The 23,056-nt window shown below is 43.6% G+C and overlaps 1 protein-coding gene across 9 annotated transcripts in view; it reads left to right on the top strand.

Moving 5' to 3' along the window:
* The window catches only part of MARK3 (microtubule affinity regulating kinase 3), a 144,948-nt gene that overhangs the window by 104,067 nt on the left and 17,825 nt on the right, over positions 1-23,056 (top strand). For 5 of the 9 annotated variants that reach the window (XM_077464513.1, XM_077464509.1, XM_077464511.1 and 2 more), the window contains exons 9-15: positions 980-1,099; positions 3,322-3,421; positions 4,831-4,943; positions 7,123-7,276; positions 8,551-8,780; positions 10,427-10,530; positions 17,920-18,177. In XM_077464513.1, the coding sequence (XP_077320639.1) occupies positions 980-1,099; positions 3,322-3,421; positions 4,831-4,943; positions 7,123-7,276; positions 8,551-8,780; positions 10,427-10,530; positions 17,920-18,177 (1,079 nt within the window). The remainder of the gene's footprint in view (positions 1-979; positions 1,100-3,321; positions 3,422-4,830; positions 4,944-7,122; positions 7,277-8,550; positions 8,781-10,426; positions 10,531-17,919; positions 18,178-23,056) is intronic. The other 4 variants (XM_077464514.1, XM_077464510.1, XM_077464512.1 and 1 more) reach the window with 1 other exon arrangement.

Below are 23,056 nucleotides of genomic sequence, written 5' to 3'. Positions count from 1 at the left end.
TTTCAGAGGGCCACATGGAACTTCACTGGTAGAGCCATTACTGCTGTCCACCTACGGGGACCTTTGGTCAACTCCAGCCATCTGACCCTCACCTGCTGACAGTTGTCTGAGTTTTAGGAGTACCTGGAGCCTTGCCTCCTACCCTGAGTTTCACGATGGTGCTGGTGTCTGCAGCCTGAAGTTATTCTTCCCTCTGCTTCTAGTGTTTATTATATCATTGGGTCTTCTACCTGAGAATCCCAGTGCCTGGGCTTAATCTGATGAAGAATCTGAGTTGCTCCAGTCCTTGAGCTTGCACCCGAGGAGAGGCAGTCCACTGCTTTTACTTCCAAATTTTGAAACTGCTTTGGCTCCTACTAATGTGGTATGCGCCAATACCTGTACGGGTTTACTGGTTTCTTCTGGGTGTTTTTTTTTTTTGGCTTTTTGTGTTCAGTTGGCTTTTTGTGGGCTGCATTTGCCCACCTCTGTGTTTGCTTTTGAACACCCCCGACGTTTAAAGATTTCCTTTGCCCCCTCAATCAACAAAGCAGTTTTTTTTTTTTTTTTTTTTTTTGTATTGGCAGTAATTTTATTTTCTTGAATTCCATTGTGTGCTTCTCCTACCACCTAGTGCTCTCTATACCACTTTTCCACAAGACAGAAGCACACTAGTGGTGGGCGGGGGTTATCCTTGGCTGGCCTACAGTTTAGTTATGATGTTTTTGTTTGTCAGATCTTCCTGCAGCAGGAAGTTTAACTATGGTTGGACACCTGTGTCCCTCAGTGGACTTCAAGAAAAGTATTTTGTGGTGAATAGAAAAATCCTATTTTCATCATGTATGGCTTGCATCTTCAGACTGCAGTGGTGGGCCCACAGAAGATAAAGGAAACCCTAAGTCAAAATGCCTGTTGTACTTGTGTTGCTATTTTTATTAACTTTTACTACTGATGTACGCTCTTAAATGCAGTTTTTTTTTTTTTTTTTTCCTCTTCCTAGGAATTGAGGGAAAGAGTACTACGAGGGAAGTACCGAATTCCCTTCTACATGTCAACAGACTGTGAAAATCTTCTCAAGCGGTTCCTGGTGCTAAACCCAACCAAAAGGGGCACTCTAGAGGTATAGGATCAAAGTCTATAAAGCATTCTGCTAAAGATTTTCATTTTATAACTCCATCCCATTGGTGAGAATAGGTTAAACAGCTATATAGAGCAAGGATCTGAGAGAATACTATCAATGGGTGTGCCACAGCCTGATAAATAAAAGAAAGAAAAGGGGAAATACCCCTAAAATGGGAATTTTAGAGCACTACTACAATGAGAAAAAGGTAGATATAAAGATAATTTTATTCAAAAAGAAAATGCATATCAACATTTTCTATATTTCTTTTCCTCGTTGTAGTAGTGCTATAAGTCCCATTTTTAGGGGCATTTGCCCTTTTCTTCACATGGTAGCTATAATTCAAGCAGTATCCTGTCCGAATAGATATGCGTTTAAAATCTTGTGTGTGTTTTTTTTTTTTTTTTGCGAAATGCAGTGTTTTCTGTGGATTTTTTTTTTTTTTGCGGCAGACTATCAAATTGTCATAGTAAATAGAAAGTTTTTTTTATTGTACAAATATTAAAATCCACAAAGATTTAGAATGAGCTCTGGTTTACAAATCATGACCCATCATATATAATACAGAATGTGCAAATATCCTGGACTAACTATGGTAAGTATTTCTGCCCTGAGCTATTCCACTGATGTGTTTTCGACAACATAAGTCATAGTCTTCAGGGGGCTGCAATGTCTAGATACAAAAATATATTGAACTTTATAGTTGCGCAATATTGCAAAGTCTACAAATATACAAATATTATCTATATGGATTTACAAGGTATAGTTACCTCTAACAGATGGAGATACCGTATTGAAACCAAAGGCTTTTGCTAGTTCAGAGATCTCCTAGGCCATCTCGACCATTCACAAGGCAGAGAACGGGGTGCATAAGGACTAAGGAATGTGCTGAAAATGAAAATTTATGAACAAAAATAACTTTGCAAAATGTTATCATAGAAACTAAAGTGTTTATTAATTTTCGTTTTTCACTTATATCGCAAAAACTAAAAAACCCAGTGGTGATTAAATAAAAGCTCTTTTGGGTGTATAAATGCCCTGTAGGCCTCTTAGCAGCCTCCCTGACCAGTTTTCTTCTTTTCATCAATTTTGGAGGGGTGTCCAGTTCTTCGTAATAACACTGTTGTGCCATATTTTCTCCACTTAAGGACATAAGTTTAATTAATGTACAGCGTTGCATGATCACGCAATTGTCAGTTTTTAAAGTAACGCAGTTCTGTATAGCACAAAATGACCTGGTCATGAAGAAGGGGTCAATCTTTCAGAGGTTTGGTACATTGTTTTAATAAAAGGGTGTAGTGTTTTTCAGATGATTAGCCCTTTAAAGCTGGCTACACATTATACAATTTACTAATCAAATTTTCCTTTAGATTTATCAAAACTAATATAATAGGGGGTCAAACCTAAACCCTTTCAAATTGTGTGCAAAAGAAATGTGTACAGTATGTGTGGCCAGCTTTAGTCTTTCAGTGACCTCTCAATGCCATTTAGGCTTCACTCTGTGGGGTTCACTAGGAACAGGCTGATATAACCATAACATGGGCCAGTTAATGAGCCCTGTGTTTTAACGCAAATACAGATATTGCTGTGTCTTTGCCAAGCTTTGAAGATCTTATGCTTAAAGTGGGGTGCCGCCTAAAAAATAAAAATTAAGTCAGCAGCTACAAATACTGCAGCTGCTGACTTTTAATAATTGGACACTTGCCTGTCCCAGGGTCCAGTGATGCGGGGGAACGAAGCCCCCCCCCGTTCTCTCGCTGTCATTCTTACTGTGAAGCCACAGCCGGGCACCCACTGCGCAAGCGGCGCAGGGCGCTGTGATACGCCGCACAGTCATCTGGGACACGTGACAGGTCCCAGATGACTGTGCGGCGCGAGGGGAAGTGATGTCACCAGCCTGGGCAATGAAGAAGGCAGACTACGCGGGACACCCTAGCAACAGGCATTTAGAGGTGAGTATATTTTTTTTTAATTTTTTTTTTTAAAGAATTTTAAACATTTTTTTTTTTTTTTTTTTTTTTTTTGGTGGCAACACCACTTTAAGTGTTTTCTCCTTTGCTAATTTGTATGCTGCCTTCTTTTTAGAAGGTGTTGTGTGGTTTAATAAGCAGACTTGACAGCCGGCATGATTTCTTACTGGCTCATTTAACTGGTGCTGTGCTTTCACTTTCTTTACCCCCCCCCCCCCCTCTTCTCTTGTTGCATCTGTGTTTCCATTTTAGCAAATAATGAAGGACAGATGGATCAACGCAGGGCACGAAGAGGATGAACTGAAACCATTTGTTGAGCCAGAGCTTGATATTTCAGACCAGAAACGAATAGGTAATCAATTGTGCTTGTCACTTATGCAGCGAAGTCTATAGGCTCTGATGAGGTCAGCTGCATATGACTACTAGACATTAGTCTGTCAATATGTTGTTTTTTCAGCAACCACTCACTCTAGCCCAAAGCCAAAAGGAAGTTTTAGCTTTACCTACATATTGTACTGTTTCCAATAGATCGGCCATTGCGATCTGCAGTTGGTGACCGTGCAAAGTTAACATCACCTCAAACAGTGTTAGCCTGCCCTGGTCACAGTGTGTTTCAAAAAGTAGTGCATACACTACTTTTAATGCAGTGCGATTTCAGCTCATTCAAAATGAATGGACTGAAATTGAACTGCATGTGAATTTTCTATGTAGTTCCTGTGTGATTTTTTTCAAATGCAGTTCCTAGTGTGAATGGGCCCTCAATGTTATGTCATTACAAATATAATTGGGGTTTATAATTACCCTGACTATGTCTAAATAATACAGAAAATGTTCCAAGCAAGCTAGTGATATTAAAAGTATATATATTTTTCTTTTAAATTACAAACATGTCATACTTCCCTTCTCTGTGTAATGATTTTGCACAGAGCAGCCACGATCCTCCTCTTCTGTTCCCTCACTGGCGTTTATGGCCTTTATCTTCTCCCAGTGCCCCCGTAGCAAGCTGCTTGACATGGGGGTACTCGTGCATGATCGCTCCCCGAGCCCCACTTTGTGTGTTTGCTAGACACATAGAACGGGGCTCGGCCTCGCTGCATGCTCCCTCATTGGCTGTGATTGACAGCAGGAGCCTATGACAGAGACTTGGGAGAGCAGCAGCTCTCATGCACATCACTGGATCGTGATCGGGCTTGAGTAAGCATTAGGGGGGCTGAGGGAGGAGCTGCATACTGAAGGTTTTTTACCTGCATATATAGAATGCTTTAAGAACCACTTTAAGTTTAAACCTCTTGATGGGGGTGATATCTACTACTCAATAAGGTGAATAGTTTACCTGCCAGCACACACAAAAAATATTTCGCTTAAATACAGATGGTAGCAGTCTCTCTGCATTGTTCTAGTCCTTTGCTCAGCAAGGACCCCTTGCAAAAAGCAATTTCACACTGCAGGCTCCTGTATTTTGATGGTCAGTGATGGTGACATGCTCTCTTTATTATTCATCTGAGTTCCCCAAGAATCAGCACAGTTGAGCTGATTATATGTATCTAATGAAATTCATGATTTCCAGGAATTGCAAATGTCAGATTAAACATGACTGCATTTGGCTTCTAGGTAAAAAGTTGCAAATCGCAACCTGCCTACAAGGTGTCTCCTAGACTTCATTTGACTTGTGTGGGGCAGATAAAATAATTTTTATTGGGTATAGACATATGTAATCTATAATAACACTGTGAAATGCTAAAACTACTTGTTCCCTAATAGACATAATGATAGGAATGGGATATTCAAAGGAGGAAATTCAAGAATCCCTCAGCAAGATGAAATATGACGAGATAACGGCTACCTACCTGTTACTTGGAAGAAAATCCACTGAGGTAGGACTAACTAGCAGGCTATACAATTAGCTGCACATTTAGATCATATCAGTGCTATTTGTGCAGTTGTAAAAGAATGGCTCCACCCTCTGCTTTGGAGTGTATGTAGACACCTATACGTTTTTATAAAGTATGCATATTTTCTAAGGCTTGTTCAGATGCTTTTGGGCTACGCGGACCACTTTTTCGGTCAGCGCAGCCCCAAAGCATCTGAACAAGCCTTAAAAAATGCATGTGTTGAAAGCGGTCGCATGTTTTTCAGTGCTTGGACAAATCAAAATGCCTTGTTTTCAAATATGTCGGTACTTTTTGCAGTACACCCGAACCTCCGCTTTGTAATGGTGAGTGCACAGAAAAGGCAAATGGTGCAATGGGCCCGAGATTGGTGACTGTCTCCCAGCTGCCATGTGATCAATGCGGCTCACTGGTTTGAACAAGCCCTGAAACATTTTATTGTCTCTTTTCTATATCTTCCCTATGTCTGCTTACATAAAATTAAAATAAAAAAAGACCACTAGGTTCTCAAAATGTAGTTACTGTAACAATACGTTTGCTATGGGATGCAAACCCATTTAGAAAATTTCTGTGTAGTTCTGTTTTAACCACACACAGAATTTGGCAGATGCTCTTAGAAAAGCTTTACAAAACCGTACAATGAAACTAAACTACTTACGCTAATGTCTGTACTCGCATAAAAAAAAATTGAAATATTGAAGCGTTGCTTTAAATTAAAGCGGAGTTCCATTATTCAACTGCATTAAATATAAATAACCTTTGGAAAAAAAACGTGTTTTTTTTTTTTATTTTTTTGCTCACCTTTTCAGGTCTGTTGCTAGGCGGTCCCTCGTAATCTTCCTCTCCAATGCGCCTGACGTCATTTCCCTCAGCGCCCATGCTTACTAGTCACTGGGCAGCACCGAGGGCTTTGTTGCCATCACAATGGGGAAGGGCACTTCCGATGCCACCGCCCGTTGTGATGGCAACATCAGAAGTGTACAGTGCTGCGTCGTACATTAGGGGCATGCGTGGGAATGGGCGTTGCATGCTGGTTGTTCAGCTGCACCAGAGCCCGGAATATAGTGCTTGTGGGCTTCACATGCCCACAAGCACCATGGAAACTGACACGAAATGGGAATACAAGATATATTCCTCTATAAAATCGGCAATCGATCGCCAATTAATCACACAAATGTGAGTGCTCTAAATAAGCCTTAACAAGATATTCTAAAAAAAAGTAACAGTGGGAACTTTAAAAAGATAATACATGTAGGTTTATTGTAGGTGATGATTAAGGACTTTCAATCTTACTGGGATAAATGGTAATGGTCTGCTAAGCTATTTCTTGGCCTGCAGGCTGAACTGAAGGCAGCTTAGAGCACCATTTTCTCCAGTAAAGGCAAGTACTCCAGCCATCCCAACACTTGCACAGTACGTGCCACGTTAACACGCAGTGCAGGAGATTTACACTCCGTTCACTTGTGCAACTTGTTATGCGACTTTGGACCTCAAAGTCGCATGATGGGTCATACCCATGTTTTACAATGATGACCGTTTCATATATGTGGGACTTCAGAGTTCATGCACTACTTTGGTCTGAATTTCATGCAACTTGATGGCCATAGACTTCAATGTTAACCCTTAAAAGTTGCATGAAAATCTTACACGCAACAGTGGGTCCAACTTTGCAGAGGGGCAAAAAGTCAGCTAGATCTCGCCCATCCGTAGCTGCACCAAACTTACACTCCAAAGTTAAGTCCTGTGACTTTGGGGTTAGGAGAGAGCGAGACCTTGTTCATGCTCTGCAGATGTAGATGTTGCTGGCACAGTGACAATACCTGCACATAATGGGGTAGCTCTGGGGTACCTGTGTAGTCTTGTAGTCCTTAGGGTAGAGGGTGACAATGCTGACAGAACTTGAGCTGCAGCATTTAAGTGATGATCCTCTGCACCAAGTGAGGTTAACATAGAAATATTAGGATTAACAATTTACTGATAGGAGTAAAGGGTGTTTAACTTTGGTGTATGTATAGATAGAATCTTTGAGGAATGCACACCAATTGATAATGATCCATAATACACCAGTATAGACATAGTTTGTGGGTGTCATTTTGTCTGTCATATGGTAACCTTGTAGAATGTAACGTCACGCCAGCTTATGATGCATTTTCCATGTTTACAGTTGGATGCCAGTGACTCCAGCTCTAGTAGTAACTTGTCACTGGCTAAAGTAAGACCGAGCAGCGATCTCAATAATAGCACTGGACAATCCCCCCACCACAAGGTGCAGAGAAGTATCTCTTCCAGCCAAAAACAGAGACGGTACAGTGACCATGGTGAGTAAACATTTACTGCAGTACAGGTTCACAATATTTTTGGGGTGGCAGTTTAAAGGATAAGTTCCCCTTTTGGGAACATGTTTACATGTTCCTCGCCGTTTTTATGTTCCCAATGCTGCAGCCGCTGCTCACACTCCCTGTGGCAGTAGTAGGGAAGAAGTTGCCCGTACTAGCTGTCACTTTTTAAAATTGGTACGACCAGATCTGTGTGTGAATGAACTACAAGCCCCAAGATCCTTTGTAGTTCTCAATGATCTGATCACTGGTGCAATGTTTTACGGACTCCAAAAGAAAAAATAATAAATGCATATGTATTAATGTTACTCAGCCCTCAGTTCTTTAAAAAAAAGCAGCAGCCCCCCTTAACTGAAATTGTGTGGTTTTCTTGGGAATACCCTGCAGCTTGGAGAACCACAACTATGTAGCTATGTATTTCGAAGCACTTTTTAGCAGACGGACCATCTGCTGTGCTGTTCTCAAAGTGCTTAATACATATGTAAACTTGTATGCGAGTCTGTTTAGTGTATGTGAACGATTATATTGAACAAAAGATTTATAATTTGTGATTCGTACATCCCTTCTATACTGTGTAATCAGAAGTGTGACATGTTTATACAGAGTCTTCACCTTTTTGTGTCACCTGCCCTCTTTGCACACATTAGTCCACATTAGTGCGATCCTTCCTGTTCTCCTTTTTTGTCTGGCTAGTTACCTTCCACTCCTGTCCCCAGTGCATAAATCATGGTACAATAAGTCCCCTTACTTACAAATGAGTTTTTATTTTTTTTGTTTGTTTTTTGGGAGCTCGTTTGTAAGTCCAAAGTTTTTTTTCTTTTGTTTTTTTTATTCCGTCCGCTGGGCTGAATGGAAAAAAAAGTTTGTATGTAGTGGCCTTACTGTATGTTGGAAGGTGTTGTGCAGTGCAATAAATACTCCATAAATGTTTGGTTATGCTTTCACCTCCACAGACATGAAGTTCAAAGTGCCAATGAAAAATTTCCCTACTGAGCTCCAGTGCCAGTTGGCACTTAGATGTATGAATTGTAATGTGTAGTTGCAAATTTATCCGCTTAGAAATTCTCCTGCTAGAGAATATATATTTATAGTTGTTAACCATTGGCTATTAGAAGTGACCTTCTTGGAGCTTGTGTCCCAGTATTTGATATTGTGTGTGAATCGTTTTTACTGCTGTCAGTTTTTACCTAGGGCCCAGAGTGTGGTGTTCCTGAATCCTTTCAGACAAATAACAGGTGTGTTCTCTGTTCCTGTAGCTGGCCCTGCCATCCCTGCAGTTACAGTTTACCCAAAACGAAGCCAGACGAGCAACACAGATAACGATCTAAAAGAAGAGGCGGTACAGTCTCGAAAGTCAAGTAGCAGCGCAGTCAGCGGGAGGGGTGTGACCCCTCCTAGCCCGATGCTTGGAAACGCAAACAATCCTAATAAAGCAGATATCCCTGACCGAAAGAAGAGTTCGGTTGTCCCAAGTGTAAGTATGAAAGTACGTGATCTATTTTTTATATATTTCTGGAACATATTGGAACTACCTGTAGAATATGATGCATTTTAATTGGGTAAAGCTCATACATGCTATTCCAAATGCATGAGCATTGATATGAAGTTGACACTAGGAATTGTCTAACAAGCTCATTTAGGTGTAAGGGTCTTATATCCACAATCTTTCCCATATCATATTTTTATGAACGAAAAATTGCCAGATATAAAAATCTTAAAGCGGAGGTCCACCCTAAAGTGGACCTTCCGCTCATTGGAACCCTCCCCCCACCCCCCCCCCCCCTCCGACGCTACAATTGGCACCTTTCAGGGGGGAGGGGGGTGCAGGTACCTGTACAGTACAGGTATCTGCACCCACTTCCGGCGTAGATTCTGCAGAAGGTACGCCCCTTTCCGCAGAATCTACGCCCCTTTCCGAAGGTTGCCTGCTGGGAAACACACGGATCCCAGAGACAGCGGGGACCATCCTTATTGCGCAGCGCGACTCGCACATGCGCAGTAGGGAACCAGGAAATGAAGCCGAAAGGCTCCACTTCCTTTTTCCCATACCCAAGATGGCGGCGGCAGCACCCGAGAGACGATCGAGAGATCGGCTTCGGGCGCCGACATCGCGGGCGCGCTGGGCAGGTAAGTGTCGTTATTTTAAAAGTCAGCAGCTGCAGTATTTGTAGCTGCTGGCTTTAAAAAAAAAAAAAAAAAAAGGCGGGCTCCCGCTTTAAGGAAAGACACTTAGGTCAACATTATAACCAAGCACTTATACAAAATACTACTTTAATTGTAATGCAAAAAAATAAAAGGATAAGTTCACCTTAAAACTAAAGGCATATCTTTTTGCTGGTAAAAAAAAGTGATTTATTTTTTTTTTTTTTTACATGGAGCCTGTAAAGCATTGTGCCCATGATTAGCCGATCGCTAGTGTCACACAGGACTCCTGCAGACTTGTCAGTGCATCTGCCTGCTCATGCCTCGTATGGGCAAGCAGATACACACCGACAGAAAATGAACTATCACAGTGCTCCACACTGCCATGTTCAGTGAGCGCTACAAGCCAGATTTGTAGATTTCCAACCCACAGGATATCGTGAATGGATGATGTGGCCCATTGGGTGGAGCCCCACGTGGTAGTGGGCGGGGGCATAGAACAGTCTGCGCTGCAAAATCCTCTTCGGTTTCTCATTTCTTAAGCTGGTATGTGGTCTGTTACATTTGTGTATTGTGCACATATTTGTAAGTTTTTTTTTTTTTTTTTTTTTTTTTTTTTATGTATTTTTTTTTTTTTTGTTGTTTTCCGTATAGATTAACTTTTCAGTTTTTCTTGCTTTTTGGTTTACTGGTTCTTTGTAGGCCCTGTTGCTGGTGAATGGATTATTTGTCACTCCAAACACTAAGTGTGCCAAAATCTTGTACTTTTTACATGACCCCCCCTTGCTGTGGGAAAACTGTGCCGTGTTACGGAACTGACATTTAAACAGGATTAGATTGTGCTGCTGCCAGAAAATGCCCCATGGTTGAAAGTGTAAATGTTAAGGGTCGCTATTTAGGTCACATCACAAGATGAAAGTGCAGGAAAAAAGGAGATTTATGAAAGTGTAGGATTTACACTCAAAAATTCTGTTTTTTTTTGCCCATCAGAGTAATTCTACATCCGGAGGAATGACACGTCGGAATACTTACGTTTGCAACGAGCGTGCTTCAACTGACCGGCACTCTGTCATTCAAAACGGCAAAGAGAACAGGTATAAAAAGTTGTTTGGACTTCTGTAATATTCCACACTTTACCTTTTTACAAGGCTTTGCAATGGCAAATTCTTTTTTCTAAGGGTTTACATTTTTATGCTGGTATTCTCTTGGTTATCCTAAAGTAGCATTGAGTATAATGGCAAAATATATTGTTTTTAATATATTTTAGAATCCTGAAACAGTAATTCAGATATGTATTTGCCGTTCTGTGTAAAGACAACTGTAGTGTAGTAAAAACCCACTGGATTTTTTTTTTTTTAATACAATTACAAGTAGAGGGTTCAACCTGGCCACTTACAACCACATTTTGATTGGATTTGATCTTCAAGACCAGGAAGAGTTGCTAGGTGCTATACAATGAATAGATGCTCATCTTCAGGTCAGAGCTCTGTAAAAATCTCTAGATAATAGCTGTGTAAAAATCGACTTTACTGAAAAAAACGCTGTTATTGCATTCATCCCTGCTTTCCCGTTAGGTCTGTCTTTTTTTTTTTTTTTTTTTTTCTGTGGGCAAAGATTAGGCAGCAGAAGAAAATTCCAGCCAATCTGTAAAGAAGGTATGATACCATTGCTTCCTGGCAGACTGACAACTGACCGACTTCATAGTTAGTAAGGTTGAATAAAGACACCAGTCCATCCAGTTCAACCTGAGTGAGTGTCTACAATTGTCCCTATCCCTGTACATTGCACACTCACATTGGTCCCTACCCTCAAGGAGCCCACAATCCAAGGTCCCCATTCATATACTAGGGCCAATTTTGGACAGAAGCCAATTAATCTACCTGCATGTCTTTGGAGTGTGGGAGGAAACTGGAGTACCCGGAGGAAACCCACGCAGGCACAAGGAGAACATGCAAACTCCAGGCAGTTAGTGTCGTGGTTGGGATTCAAACCAGCGACCCTTTTTACTGCTAGGTGAGAGTGCTAACCACTACACCACTGTGCTGCCCATTGCAGACTTGCAATGGTAAACTCAGTTTTTAGAGTTTTCACAGCTCGTTGTCTAGGGATTTTCTAGAGAGATGACGTACGTGGGTGCAATAAGAAGCTTACAACAGCCACTGTGCACAGATACTGATGAGGGGTGTAGCAAGAGGAGAATGGCATGGGTCACTTTAAATTGGGCCTCCTTTCAGATTTTTCTTTTTAATCCATGACTCCCACATTCTAGTGTATATTTATTATGAATATGTAGATGGTACACAGGCTGTTGATTTCAAGTAGCTGAGTTGCTGTGCCAGCCCAACACTGCTATGGCAGAAATGGGGAGACGATCCCCTCCCAGGGTCATAGAAAAAAACATGGGCAGAAATAAGTTTTGCAGCTCGTGCTGCAATGGGTTGCTTTGGCTTAGGTCAAAGCGTGTAATATTGTATGCAAAGGAGCTAAATGCACCCTCATTGCTGCTGGGGCAGAAGTGGTTAATTTTGTGTCGCTGAAATAGATATTAGATTTTTTATTTTTAAAACCCTACAGCCTCCTTAAAGCCACCCCCCCACCCCCAATTCCAGCAACAGCCTTTTTACATAGTGTTATGTAGGTCAGTACGTGTTGTGGCGGAAATTTTGCATAATGTTGCTCGACACAGCAGAGATGTCAGTGAATGCAAGCAGGCAAAGCCATCTCATTGCCTGTGGCCATGGGCAGACAGCGCTACGTCTCCGTTTCAGAAAGGCAAAATTGTTGAAAGGATGACGCTCTTTCCTTCAATTGGAATTTATTGCTAGCATCTTGACCCGAGGAAGTTTTCCACACATGACTTTTACCCCTGGATGGATAAGCTAGAATAATGTGACAGTTGTGCAGTATTTACTATAAAAAATGATGTGCGACAGTACAAGATTATTATTTGTTAATTTTTTTTGAATCTGTAGAATTTTCTGCTCTTAATCATGTGAGCCTGTTTTATTGGTCCATTATACTGTTCTGTTTGCCCAAACCTATTCCCCCCTCCCCCCTCCCCATCACAGCCTGACAGGAATTTTCACTTATGCAACTAGTCCTGCCTCAGTATTCGCCATAACCTCCATCTTTGCTCGGCTGCGGCATCCGAAATCGATGTCCATGTCAGCCTCCAGGCATTCGGAGATGTTACCGCCAATTGCCAGTGATGCAGATAACTTCGAGGCTGAGTAAGAAAAGAACACCTACGTATAACACAATAAACCAAATCTACCCCTCCCCGTTCAGAAATGTCAAACTAACCTGTACCTCACTGCCCCTCAGTGTTGCTCTGTCTCCCAGTCGTAATACAAAGCCCGGGTATTGTATTGCTTGCTGGGTCGTTGTATATTTTTTCGTCTTTTCCTTTCCTAAGCTAAAGGTGCTTAAATGTTCGTGAACTCAAATTATATATACCTGCAATTACAGCATAATTTGTGAAAAATAACCAAAACTGTTTAAAGCGGGAGTCCGCCGGGAGTCTTTTTTTTTTTTTTTTTTTTTTTTTAAAGCCAGTAGCTACAAATACTGCAGCTGATGACTTTTAAAATAATGACACTTACCCGCCCAGCGCGCCCGCGATGTCGGCACCCGAAGCCGATCTCTCGATCGTCTCTCGGGTGCTGCTGCCGCCATCTTGGGTATGGGAATCAGGAAGTGGAGCCTTTCGGCTTCATTTCCCGGTTCCCTACTGCGCATGCGCGAGTCGCGCTGCACAATAAGGATGGTCCCCGCTGTCTCTGGGATCCGTGTGTTTCCCAGCAGGCAGCGGGGGACCTTCGGAAAGGGGTGTAGATTTTGCGGAAAGGGGCGTACCTTCTGCAGAATCTACGCCGGAAGTGGGTGCAGATACCTGTTCTGTACAGGTACCTGCAACCCCCCTCCCCCCTGAAAGGTGCCATTTGTGGCGCCGGAGGGGGGGAGGGTTCCAATGAGCGGAAGGTCCACTTTAGGGTGGACCTCCGCTTTAAGTATATTTAAAGCCAAAACTTTTTTGTTTTGTATTAAGTAGGGAAGGGTTCAACAGGGTTACTGTCTGCATTCCCACAAGGGACATTTCACACTCTTTATACTGGTTGCTGCAGTGCTGTTGCAGGGACTGATGGCAAAGCACAAAGAAATGGGGATGCCTATTCCTGTGACCGGAGTATGAGGGGCTTATCTGTGTGTTTTTGGATAGATTTTCTCTTATCTGTTGGACAAGAAGTCAAGAGACATCTCTCCTCTTGTAGCTATTGGACAGGAAGTGAAGGGACATATCCTTGTATCTATTGGAAAGGAAGTGAAGGGGCATCTCTCCAAGCACAGAAAGTGCACAACATCTGATAAAGGTTTTAACCCCTTCCTACTCTTCCCAAAGCAAGAAAAAAGCTTGCACACTAGTAGTTTTCTTTTCGTGCAACCCAGCAGGGCTGAATGAAAAAAACTGAGAGCTCAGGAGGAGCTGTTGTACTAACTGCCCAATGTTAGTACAGCAATCTCCCCTGCTGTTTTATTGTTCTGACGGGGGATGACCAGGACACTAATGGCTGTGAGCGCTGATTGGTCATGCCCCTTCAACAGAAACCGGCCTAACTCCAGCATACACAGGCCGAATGTTGGCCGGTTTCTATTGAACCGACCTATGCCGCCCAACGTTCGGCCCATGTCTACTAGGCTTTAGATTTACTTGGTGGTAATAATGAAGGTTACTTAAAGTAAATGGCAATTGCAGTGAGCTGGTGTAGCAAGGTTCCTGGCATTTTCTCCTCCCCTCTTTGCTTTTGCGTGTGCTACCTGTCTGCTGTTGAAGTCAGTGGGGTAGCAGCCTAGTTCTAACCAGGTGGCAGTGAGCAGAGGAAGATGTTCAAGGAACTTTTTTATGCAGTTTGATCTGAACTGCAGTACTACAGGCAGAAATATAGATGTAAACGCAGGCTGCTGTCTTAACCATCCCCTCAAAATGTTTGTGGATGGCAGTTAAAGCAAACCTGTCATTAAATGCATCATATGTATTTTATTAAATATATTCACATTTATTGAAGTTATTACAGCCCAGCTGCTGTTATATTTTCCCATGCAGTTGGTCCCCATGTACTGCATGGGTTAAATGCTTGCTTGTTCAGAGGGGAAGCAATAAGTCGAGATCCTTATCCTGCTGGCTTCCTTCCCTTCATATGACCAGCGGCATCACCTCACTGCCTGACGACATCTCGCATACAAAGCAGGACTGCTGTATTTGCCTTGTTTGTGAACAGCGAGGGCCCCGTCCTCATTCCGGAGTGGAAGATCGTTTCCACTGCCTGGGGGAGTGAGGAATAAGTATTTCTACTTCTTTCCCCACTAGCCAAGTAAGCATTTAACATGTGCAGTGCATTGGGATTACCCTACTGCATGAGTTATTTTAACAGCAGTCAAGAGTTGGCCTTTAGGCTCAGGTATGCAGGCTGCAGTTGATGCATTTTTTGGTTTTGTGGTTGCCTCATGTTTTTGATGCATTTCTCCTGCATGACAAAAACGCAAGGTGTGTGTCTGTGTCTGTGTGTCTGTGTGTGTGTGTGTGTGTGTGTTTTTCACAATTTGTCCTCGGAAGTCATGCATTTTTTTTTATTTATTTTTTTAAGAATAATTAAAGATAACCACCAAACATTTCAATTATGGGTAAATCTCTGTGGCTGTTATCAGGAAGTTCAATTCTACTGCTGGATTTTTATCATATTCTGAAAAATGCAGCAGGAGCCTAAAGAAGCAGATACGATGTTGTAGAGATTTCATATCTGAAAAAAATGATTAGGCAATGAATGATTTGGCCACCCAAATGTCATCTGTAACTCAAATACATCTGATGTAGGGAACCCTTAAGGTCGACCATAGATGGAGCGAATTTCTGTTTGCAGCAAAGAATCGCTAGATTCCCCCATCAACTCAGTCCATGTTATAGGGGTCATCCCACCCGCAGAGATATTGTTTCCCTGGCGGGAGAAGCCTTGCTCACCAGGAGAACAGTGATTATTGCTAGTGGCTATAACAACTGCTAGCAATAATCACATGTACAATTTGGCGGGCTGGTTGTGTCTCAAGTCAATCGATCAACTTGGGTACATTCAGCCTTGCCCGTACATGGTTCTAATCTGGGCCGTTCCTGCTGAACCGCCTGGGATTAGAGCGGTCTATGGCCCGCTATAGGACAAATTATGCTGTTTTTAATGACAGGTTCAGTTTAAATTGCTATTACTTATAATGTTTGTTTTGTAGTGCAGTAGGTCTCTACACTACAATGTTGTACTAAATTCTCCTGACACTGTGACTTGTGACTGTTTGTGTACATAATTTGTAGTTCTTGTGAAATTTCAGCCTCCGTTCAGATGTCATCCATTATCTTCCATTGTTTTTTACTTTTAAAGCATCTGATGCATCTCCCCATTACTCCTCCCTGACCTTCTGTTAAGGCTACATTCACATCTATGGTAACATTCAAGCACCAAATACCTACATTGCTTTGGTGTGTTTAGAGTGACGTTAATTTCAGATGAAATTCTGTAAATTCATCATTAAATACCGCTTTGTACTAAGGGTATAAACCAATGTAAATAGATGTGAATGAACCCCCATGAGCAATAAACCTGAAATATCATTACGTTTCCAAAATGCTATTAATCACATTTATAAGTGTATATGGAAGAGTTCCTTGGCCTTTAAAGTGAAAAGTCCATTTATTTCAATTTTGGATGTGTGCCAGTGTGTAGATATGTAGATCTTTAACGCTTTAATGACCTGCAGTTACTAGAAATGAAATTTTCACAGTCCAACTTCTGATAGTCTGTCCTATTGTACTTAATGAGAATTAATGTCACCTGTTTTTCCTTAAGGCCCCTTTCACACATGCGGACATTATGTCCGTATTTCATCCATCCATTTGCGGCTGAAATACGGACATACATGCATTCATTTGGGATAGCGGGTGCTTGCGGATGAACATCCGCAGACACCCACTATCGTCCGCCTCCGCAATTGTCCGATTCTGCAGCCTGAGGAAAATCATATTTTTCTATGCGTCTGCAGAGCGGATCGGATGAACACAGACGGTCCGTGTTTGTCCGTTCCCCCATAGAGGAGAATGGAGAGCTGATAGGGCGGTCCCGGCACACTGTGCTATCCGGCTCAGCGGGGACAACAGAGCAATCCCCGCTGAGCAAGCAGATCATCACGGGGCAGATCATTACTGATCCGTCCTGTGTGAAAGGGTCCTAACACTCAGTAGAAATCTAGATTAAAATCAATAACACCTGGCCTCCACAATAATAGACTTCCCTTCAGACAGCTTGGTGAAGGCATGGGCTTGGAATAGAATCTCGCTGTTTCTCTATAGTTGTCCATAGATGGTGCAGTTTTCTTTCCTGCAACCACCTATTACAGGGAAAAAATTGCTAAACTTTCCCCATCAACACTGAATGTGTTGATGTGGGGGGGGGGGGGGGGGGGTCCCTCCCACAAAGCTATTGTGTTCTCCCGTCGGGGGGGGGGGGGGGGGCTTCTCCATCACGGCTGGGAGAACACAGTGATTCCTAGCGGCTATAGCTACTTTTTCAATTGCGTTTAAAAATCTGACAATCTGGTTGTACCAGGTTGATAAACTTGGGTACAATCAGTCTTGCCCATACCTGGTTCGAATCTTGGCTGATCTCTGCTAAACTGGCGTAGATTTGAACCATCTATGGCCGGCTAAATCTTTTCTATGGTGGATACTTCATTGATATCAATAAAAGGGAAGATAATTTAGTGCTTTGGACAGAATTAAAACAAAAAGCAACTGACACAATGCCTTAGCACAAAGCATAACCACAAATCAACAACCAAAAAGTGCAGCGCTATATGTGGATATTAATCACTACATGTAGTAATACATAGTGCTGCTCTTTTTGGTGGTTTAATTTATTGACATCAACCTAACTAAATTAAATATCAAATTTTAAGTTGCTAGATACTTTTTGGACCTAAATAGTTTGTGTGGATGGCTTATTCATCTTTCCCACAAAATATGCACCTGAGGCAAATAATGTTTTTCAATAGTAGAAAATATAATTTTTTTCGTTTATCACAAAAAATACGAATTCCAGTGGCGATCGGATTCCACCAAAATAAAGTTCTATTTGTGGAAAGAAAAGGACATTTTGTTTGGGTACAGCATTGCAGGAAAACTCAATTACCAGTTAAAGTAGCGGCAGTGCCAAATTGCAAAAAAAATTGGAAGGGGGAGGGGTAAAACTGGAAGTCAAGTGGTTAAACTTTGGCTCTCAATCTATCTCTCATTTATTTTATTATTTTTTTGAGACTACACATCTAAGGTCATGGATCTTTTTCATAAACATTTATGAATGTCATTGTGTTTATATGACTGAGTTTAAGAGCCAAAGCTGCTTTTTATCCAGACTATATGTGGCAATGACTTTAATTTGTCCCCATAGCACAATGCCTGATCAGAGGACATCTGTAGCATCAACGCACAGCATAACAAGCACCACTACTCCAGACCGCATGCGATTTCCCAGAGGAACCGCCAGCCGAAGCACTTTCCATGGTCAGCTCCGCGAGCGACGCACTGCTACCTACAACGGACCACCCGCCTCGCCCAGTTTATCCCACGAAGCCACACCTCTGTCACAGACTCGAAGTAGAGGCTCCACTAATCTATTTAGTAAATTAACTTCAAAATTAACAAGAAGGTAAGTTGCTTTGGTGGTTTGGGGAATTTTCCTTTCCTCTTCTCACTGCGTGCCATCACTCCCAAAAGAGATCCTCATGTCGTGGAGTCATAACGTCTGAATCTTTTATTTTTTAAACTATGTATATTTTTGTGCCATATTTTTATGGTTACTTTCTTCTGTGTGTTTGTGTTGACTGTTTATTCGACTTCTGTTTTTTGTAAATACTTCAGCATATCCCAAAGGCTCAAGACCAGTTTAAACTAAAGAAAACTGCTTTATTGTAAATGGTATAGTTGGTCAGCTGTTGTCTGAGTTTTTTTGCACTACAATTCCCTTTTACACTTGGTGAAATGTTGATGCACTTGTGCAAAAAAAAAAAGACAGCTGGAAATGAGCAGACCTCTGAAAACTTTATTAACCCTTTCAACACTATTGTGGTCCAGAAGGCGGGTGGCTAATGTGCTCTTCCATAAATTTAAAGAGCTCTGATATGTTTAGTTCTGGTGTGTAGTTGGGTGACTAGCTATTAGAATATGGGCTCTGCTGGGCAGATTTATTAAGCTATACCTATACCGATACGATCTAGATCAAGCTATTATAGTTTTAAGCACTTTATCATTTTTCCTCTCAGATTTTTTTAATAAATCTTGCCCTTATGTGATGTGTATGTGGGTTTAAAAAGAAGCTACACTTAACAAGCAGTAAATATGAGTTAGTTGGGTCCTGTGCTTTACTGAGCTAATGTGACTGCAATAGTTCCTTCCTCTTATTGCTCTTGATAGTTATGCTCTCACCTCTGTTTTGCTGCATTGAACACAGCTTAACGTCTATCTAAAGCCAACATTTTTGTGTAAAGTGATGAATAGAGGTGAAATCTCCCGGCGGGGACTCCTGTTCAATGACAAATGTTTCTAAGCGGGTACTACCTGCACTTAAAAGCAAATCTTGTAAATGGGGACATAGATGGCAACATTTTTTGAGATGCTTTTAACCATTCCCTTCTGTAAATTGGAGAAAAAAAAATTGGCTTTTGAATTTTTTTTTTTTTTTAGTGCATGTAAACCCAAGGACCAAAAAAGTAACATAGCTTATTAACCTAAATATGTGATGGCTGTATGTTTTTAAAAAATGTAAAAGAAAACATGTTATAGTCACCACCTCTGGGAAATGGTATTGCGCAGAATGGCACCAATCCTATTCTGGGGTCCCCCACCGGCGATCTTGGCTCCTCGCGTCCCCCCATAACAAGCGGCTTTCTATGGGGGCTCTCAGTGCATGCTCACTCTCTTTGTGTGCATCTATGGAGCCGAACTGCAAAGACCTACACAGCGGGGCTCAGCCTCCCATTTCCTCCTTACTGCATTTGATTGGCTAGCTCCTGCTGCTGCCCAAATCACTGTGTAAAGAGGAAAAGAGGGACGAAGAGATGCAGCCATGCACAGCGCTTGATTTCTTCTTACTTTCTCTTCCTCTCTCTTCCCCCTTCACACAGAAGGGGGAGGACAGAAAGATATAAAACATTTTTTACCTTTTAATGCAGGGAATGCATGAAGGTTAAACGTCTTTGGCTTTAGAAGCATTTTAAGGCTAACAAGTGAAGGTTTGTTGTAGTCCCAAGAGAGAACTGGGGTCAATGTAACTGATATGAATGCAACACAAGTTATAAGCTAACAAAGATTTCTGGTGGGATCAAATGGAGTCACACCCTAGAACAGTGGTCTGCAATCTGTGGCCCTATGCTTGCCTTTATCCAGTCCTTGGGACACTATTCATCCCACTTACACCAATGATGACGCACTGTCCCTCTCACTGACACCAATGATGGCGCACTATTCCTCCCACTAATACCAATGATGGTGTATCGCCCCCCCCCCCCCCCTCCCCCTCACTGAGACCAATGATGGTGTACCACCCCCCCCCTCACTGAGACCAATGATGGTGTACCACCCCCCCCCCCTCACTGAGACCAATGATGGTGTACCACCCCCCCCCCCTCACTGAGACCAATGATGGTGTACCAACCCCCCCCCCCCCACTGAGACCAATGATGGTGTACCATTCCCCCCCTCACTGAGACCAATTATGGTGTACCATTCCCCCCCTCACTGAGACCAATTATGGTGTACCATTCCCCCCCTCACTGAGACCAATTATGGTGTACCATTCCCCCCCTCACTGAGACCAATGATGGTGTACCATTCCCCCCCCCCCTCACTGAGACCAATGATGGTGTACCATTCCCCCCCCCCTCACTGAGACCAGTGATGGTGTACCATTCCCCCCCCCCCCCACTGAGACCAGTGATGGTGTACCATTCCCCCCCCTCACTGAGACCAATGATGGTGTACCATTCCCCCCCCTCACTGAGACCAATGATGGTGTACCATTCCCCCCCCTCACTGAGACCAATGATGGTGTACCATTCCCCCCCCTCACTGAGACCAATGATGGTGTACCATTCCCCCCCCCCTCACTGAGACCAATGATGGTGTACCATTCCCCCCCCTCACTGAGACCAATGATGGTGTACCATTCCCCCCCCCTCACTGAGACCAATGATGGTGTACCATTCCCCCTCACTGAGACCAATGATGATGTACCACCCCCCCTCACTGAGACCAATGATGGTGTACCACCCCCCCTCACTGAGACCAATGATGGTGTACCACCCCCCCTCACTGAGACCAATGATGGTGTACCACCCCCCCTCACTGAGACCAATGATGGTGTACCACCCCCCCCCTCACTGAGACCAATGATGGTGTACCACCCCCCCTCACTGAGACCAATGATGGTGTACCACCCCCCCTCACTGAGACCAATGATGGTGTACCACCCCCCCTCACTGAGACCAATGATGGTGTACCACCCCCCCTCACTGAGACCAATGATGGTGTACCACCCCCCCCTCACTGAGACCAATGGTGTACCACCCCCCCCCCCTCACTGAGACCAATGGTGTACCACCCCCCCTCACTGAGACCAATGATGGTGTACCATTCCCCCCTCACTGAGACCAATGATGGTGTACCATTCCCCCCCCCTCACTGAGACCAATGATGGTGTACCATTCCCCCCCCCTCACTGAGACCAATGATGGTGTACCATTCCCCCCCCTCCTCACTGAGACCAATGATGGTGTACCATTCCCCCTCCCCTCACTGAGACCAATGATGGTGTACCATTCCCCCCCCCCCCTCACTGAGACCAATGATGGTGTACCATTCCCCCCCCTCACTGAGACCAATGATGGTGTACCATCCCCCCCCCCTCACTGAGACCAATGATGGTGTACCACCCCCCCTCACTGAGACCAATGATGGTGTACCACCCCCCCTCACTGAGACCAATGATGGTGTACCACCCCCCCTCACTGAGACCAATGATGGTGTACCACCCCCCCTCACTGAGACCAATGATGGTGTACCACCCCCCCCCCCTCACTGAGACCAATGGTGTACCACCCCCCCTCACTGAGACCAATGATGGTGTACCATCCCCCCTCACTGAGACCAATGATGGTGTACCATTCCCCCCCCCCCCTCACTGAGACCAATGATGGTGTACCATTCCCCCCCCCCTCACTGAGACCAATGATGGTGTACCATTTCCCCCCCCCCCCCTCACTGAGACCAATGATGGTGTACCATTCCCCCTCCCCTCACTGAGACCAATGATGGTGTACCATTCCCCCCCCCCTCACTGAGACCAATGATGGTGTACCATTCCCCCCCCCCTCACTGAGACCAATGATGGTGTACCATTCCCCCCCCTCACTGAGACCAATGATGGTGTACCATCCCCCCCCCCCCCTCACTGAGACCAATGATGGTGTACCCCCCCCCCCTCACTGAGACCAATGGTGTACCCCCCCCCCCTCACTGAGACCAATGGTGTACCCCCCCCCCCCTCACTGAGACCAATGGTGGGGTACCACCCCCTCACTGAGACCAATGGTGGGGTACCACCCCCTCACTGAGACCAATGGTGGGGTACCACCCCCTCACTGAGACCAATGGTGGGGTACCACCCCCTCACTGAGACCAATGGTGGGGTACCACCCCCTCACTGAGACCAATGGTGGGGTACCACCCCCTCACTGAGACCAATGGTGGGGTACCACCCCCTCACTGAGACCAATGGTGGGGTACCACCCCCTCACTGAGACCAATGGTGGGGTACCACCCCCTCACTGAACCCAATTCTGCCCAGCCACCATATTGGCGCATTGTCCTTTTTGCAAATGAACAGAAAAGGCAACATGCAGAAAAACATTGTTTACATTTGTGGGGTTTTTTTTTTTTTTGCTTCGAGTACTTCCTGTCTATTCTTCCAGTGTAATCGCATGCTTCTGTGCCCATCAAACCCCTGATGCACACAGATGCATTATATAACCAGAAGTATGTGAACACATGATGATCGCACCTACAGCATAACCAGTATTTGGATACCTTACCAAAATGAGTTCAGGTGTTTCAGTGAAGGGTCCCGGTTAAACTACAGCTTACATTTTACCACACTGGGCGATTCCAATCAGCACCAGCTTGAAGAATGCCCCCCCCTTTTTTTTTTCCTGCATATCTGTGCCAGATTTGATTAAAGCCTGGTTTGTGAAGTTTGGTGTTGAGGAACCCCAAGCTCAACTCTGCAGAACAGCATTGGGCTGAATTAGAATGCCGCTTATGACCCGAGTGTTCTCTTGCTGCATCATTGGTACCCAACCTCAGAAATGCCCCACAGACTCTGTAAAATCTTCTGGAAAGTCTTCCCTTAAGCGTGAGCGCCTTAATTGTCTTGTGGTGTGTTTTTGTTTTTTAATAGGATAGCCGATAAGCTTCTATAGCAGAGGTCTCCAAACTATGGCCCGGGGCCAGATGCTACCCTTTGCTTTGCTTTT

This window comes from Lithobates pipiens, unplaced genomic scaffold, assembly GCF_037356315.1.
Source record: "Lithobates pipiens isolate NorthernLeopardFrog02 unplaced genomic scaffold, aLitPip1_a1.2 Scaffold_30, whole genome shotgun sequence".
In the NCBI taxonomy this organism is placed as follows: domain Eukaryota; kingdom Metazoa; phylum Chordata; class Amphibia; order Anura; family Ranidae; genus Lithobates; species Lithobates pipiens.
This window is presented reverse-complemented; position numbering and strand designations above follow the sequence as displayed.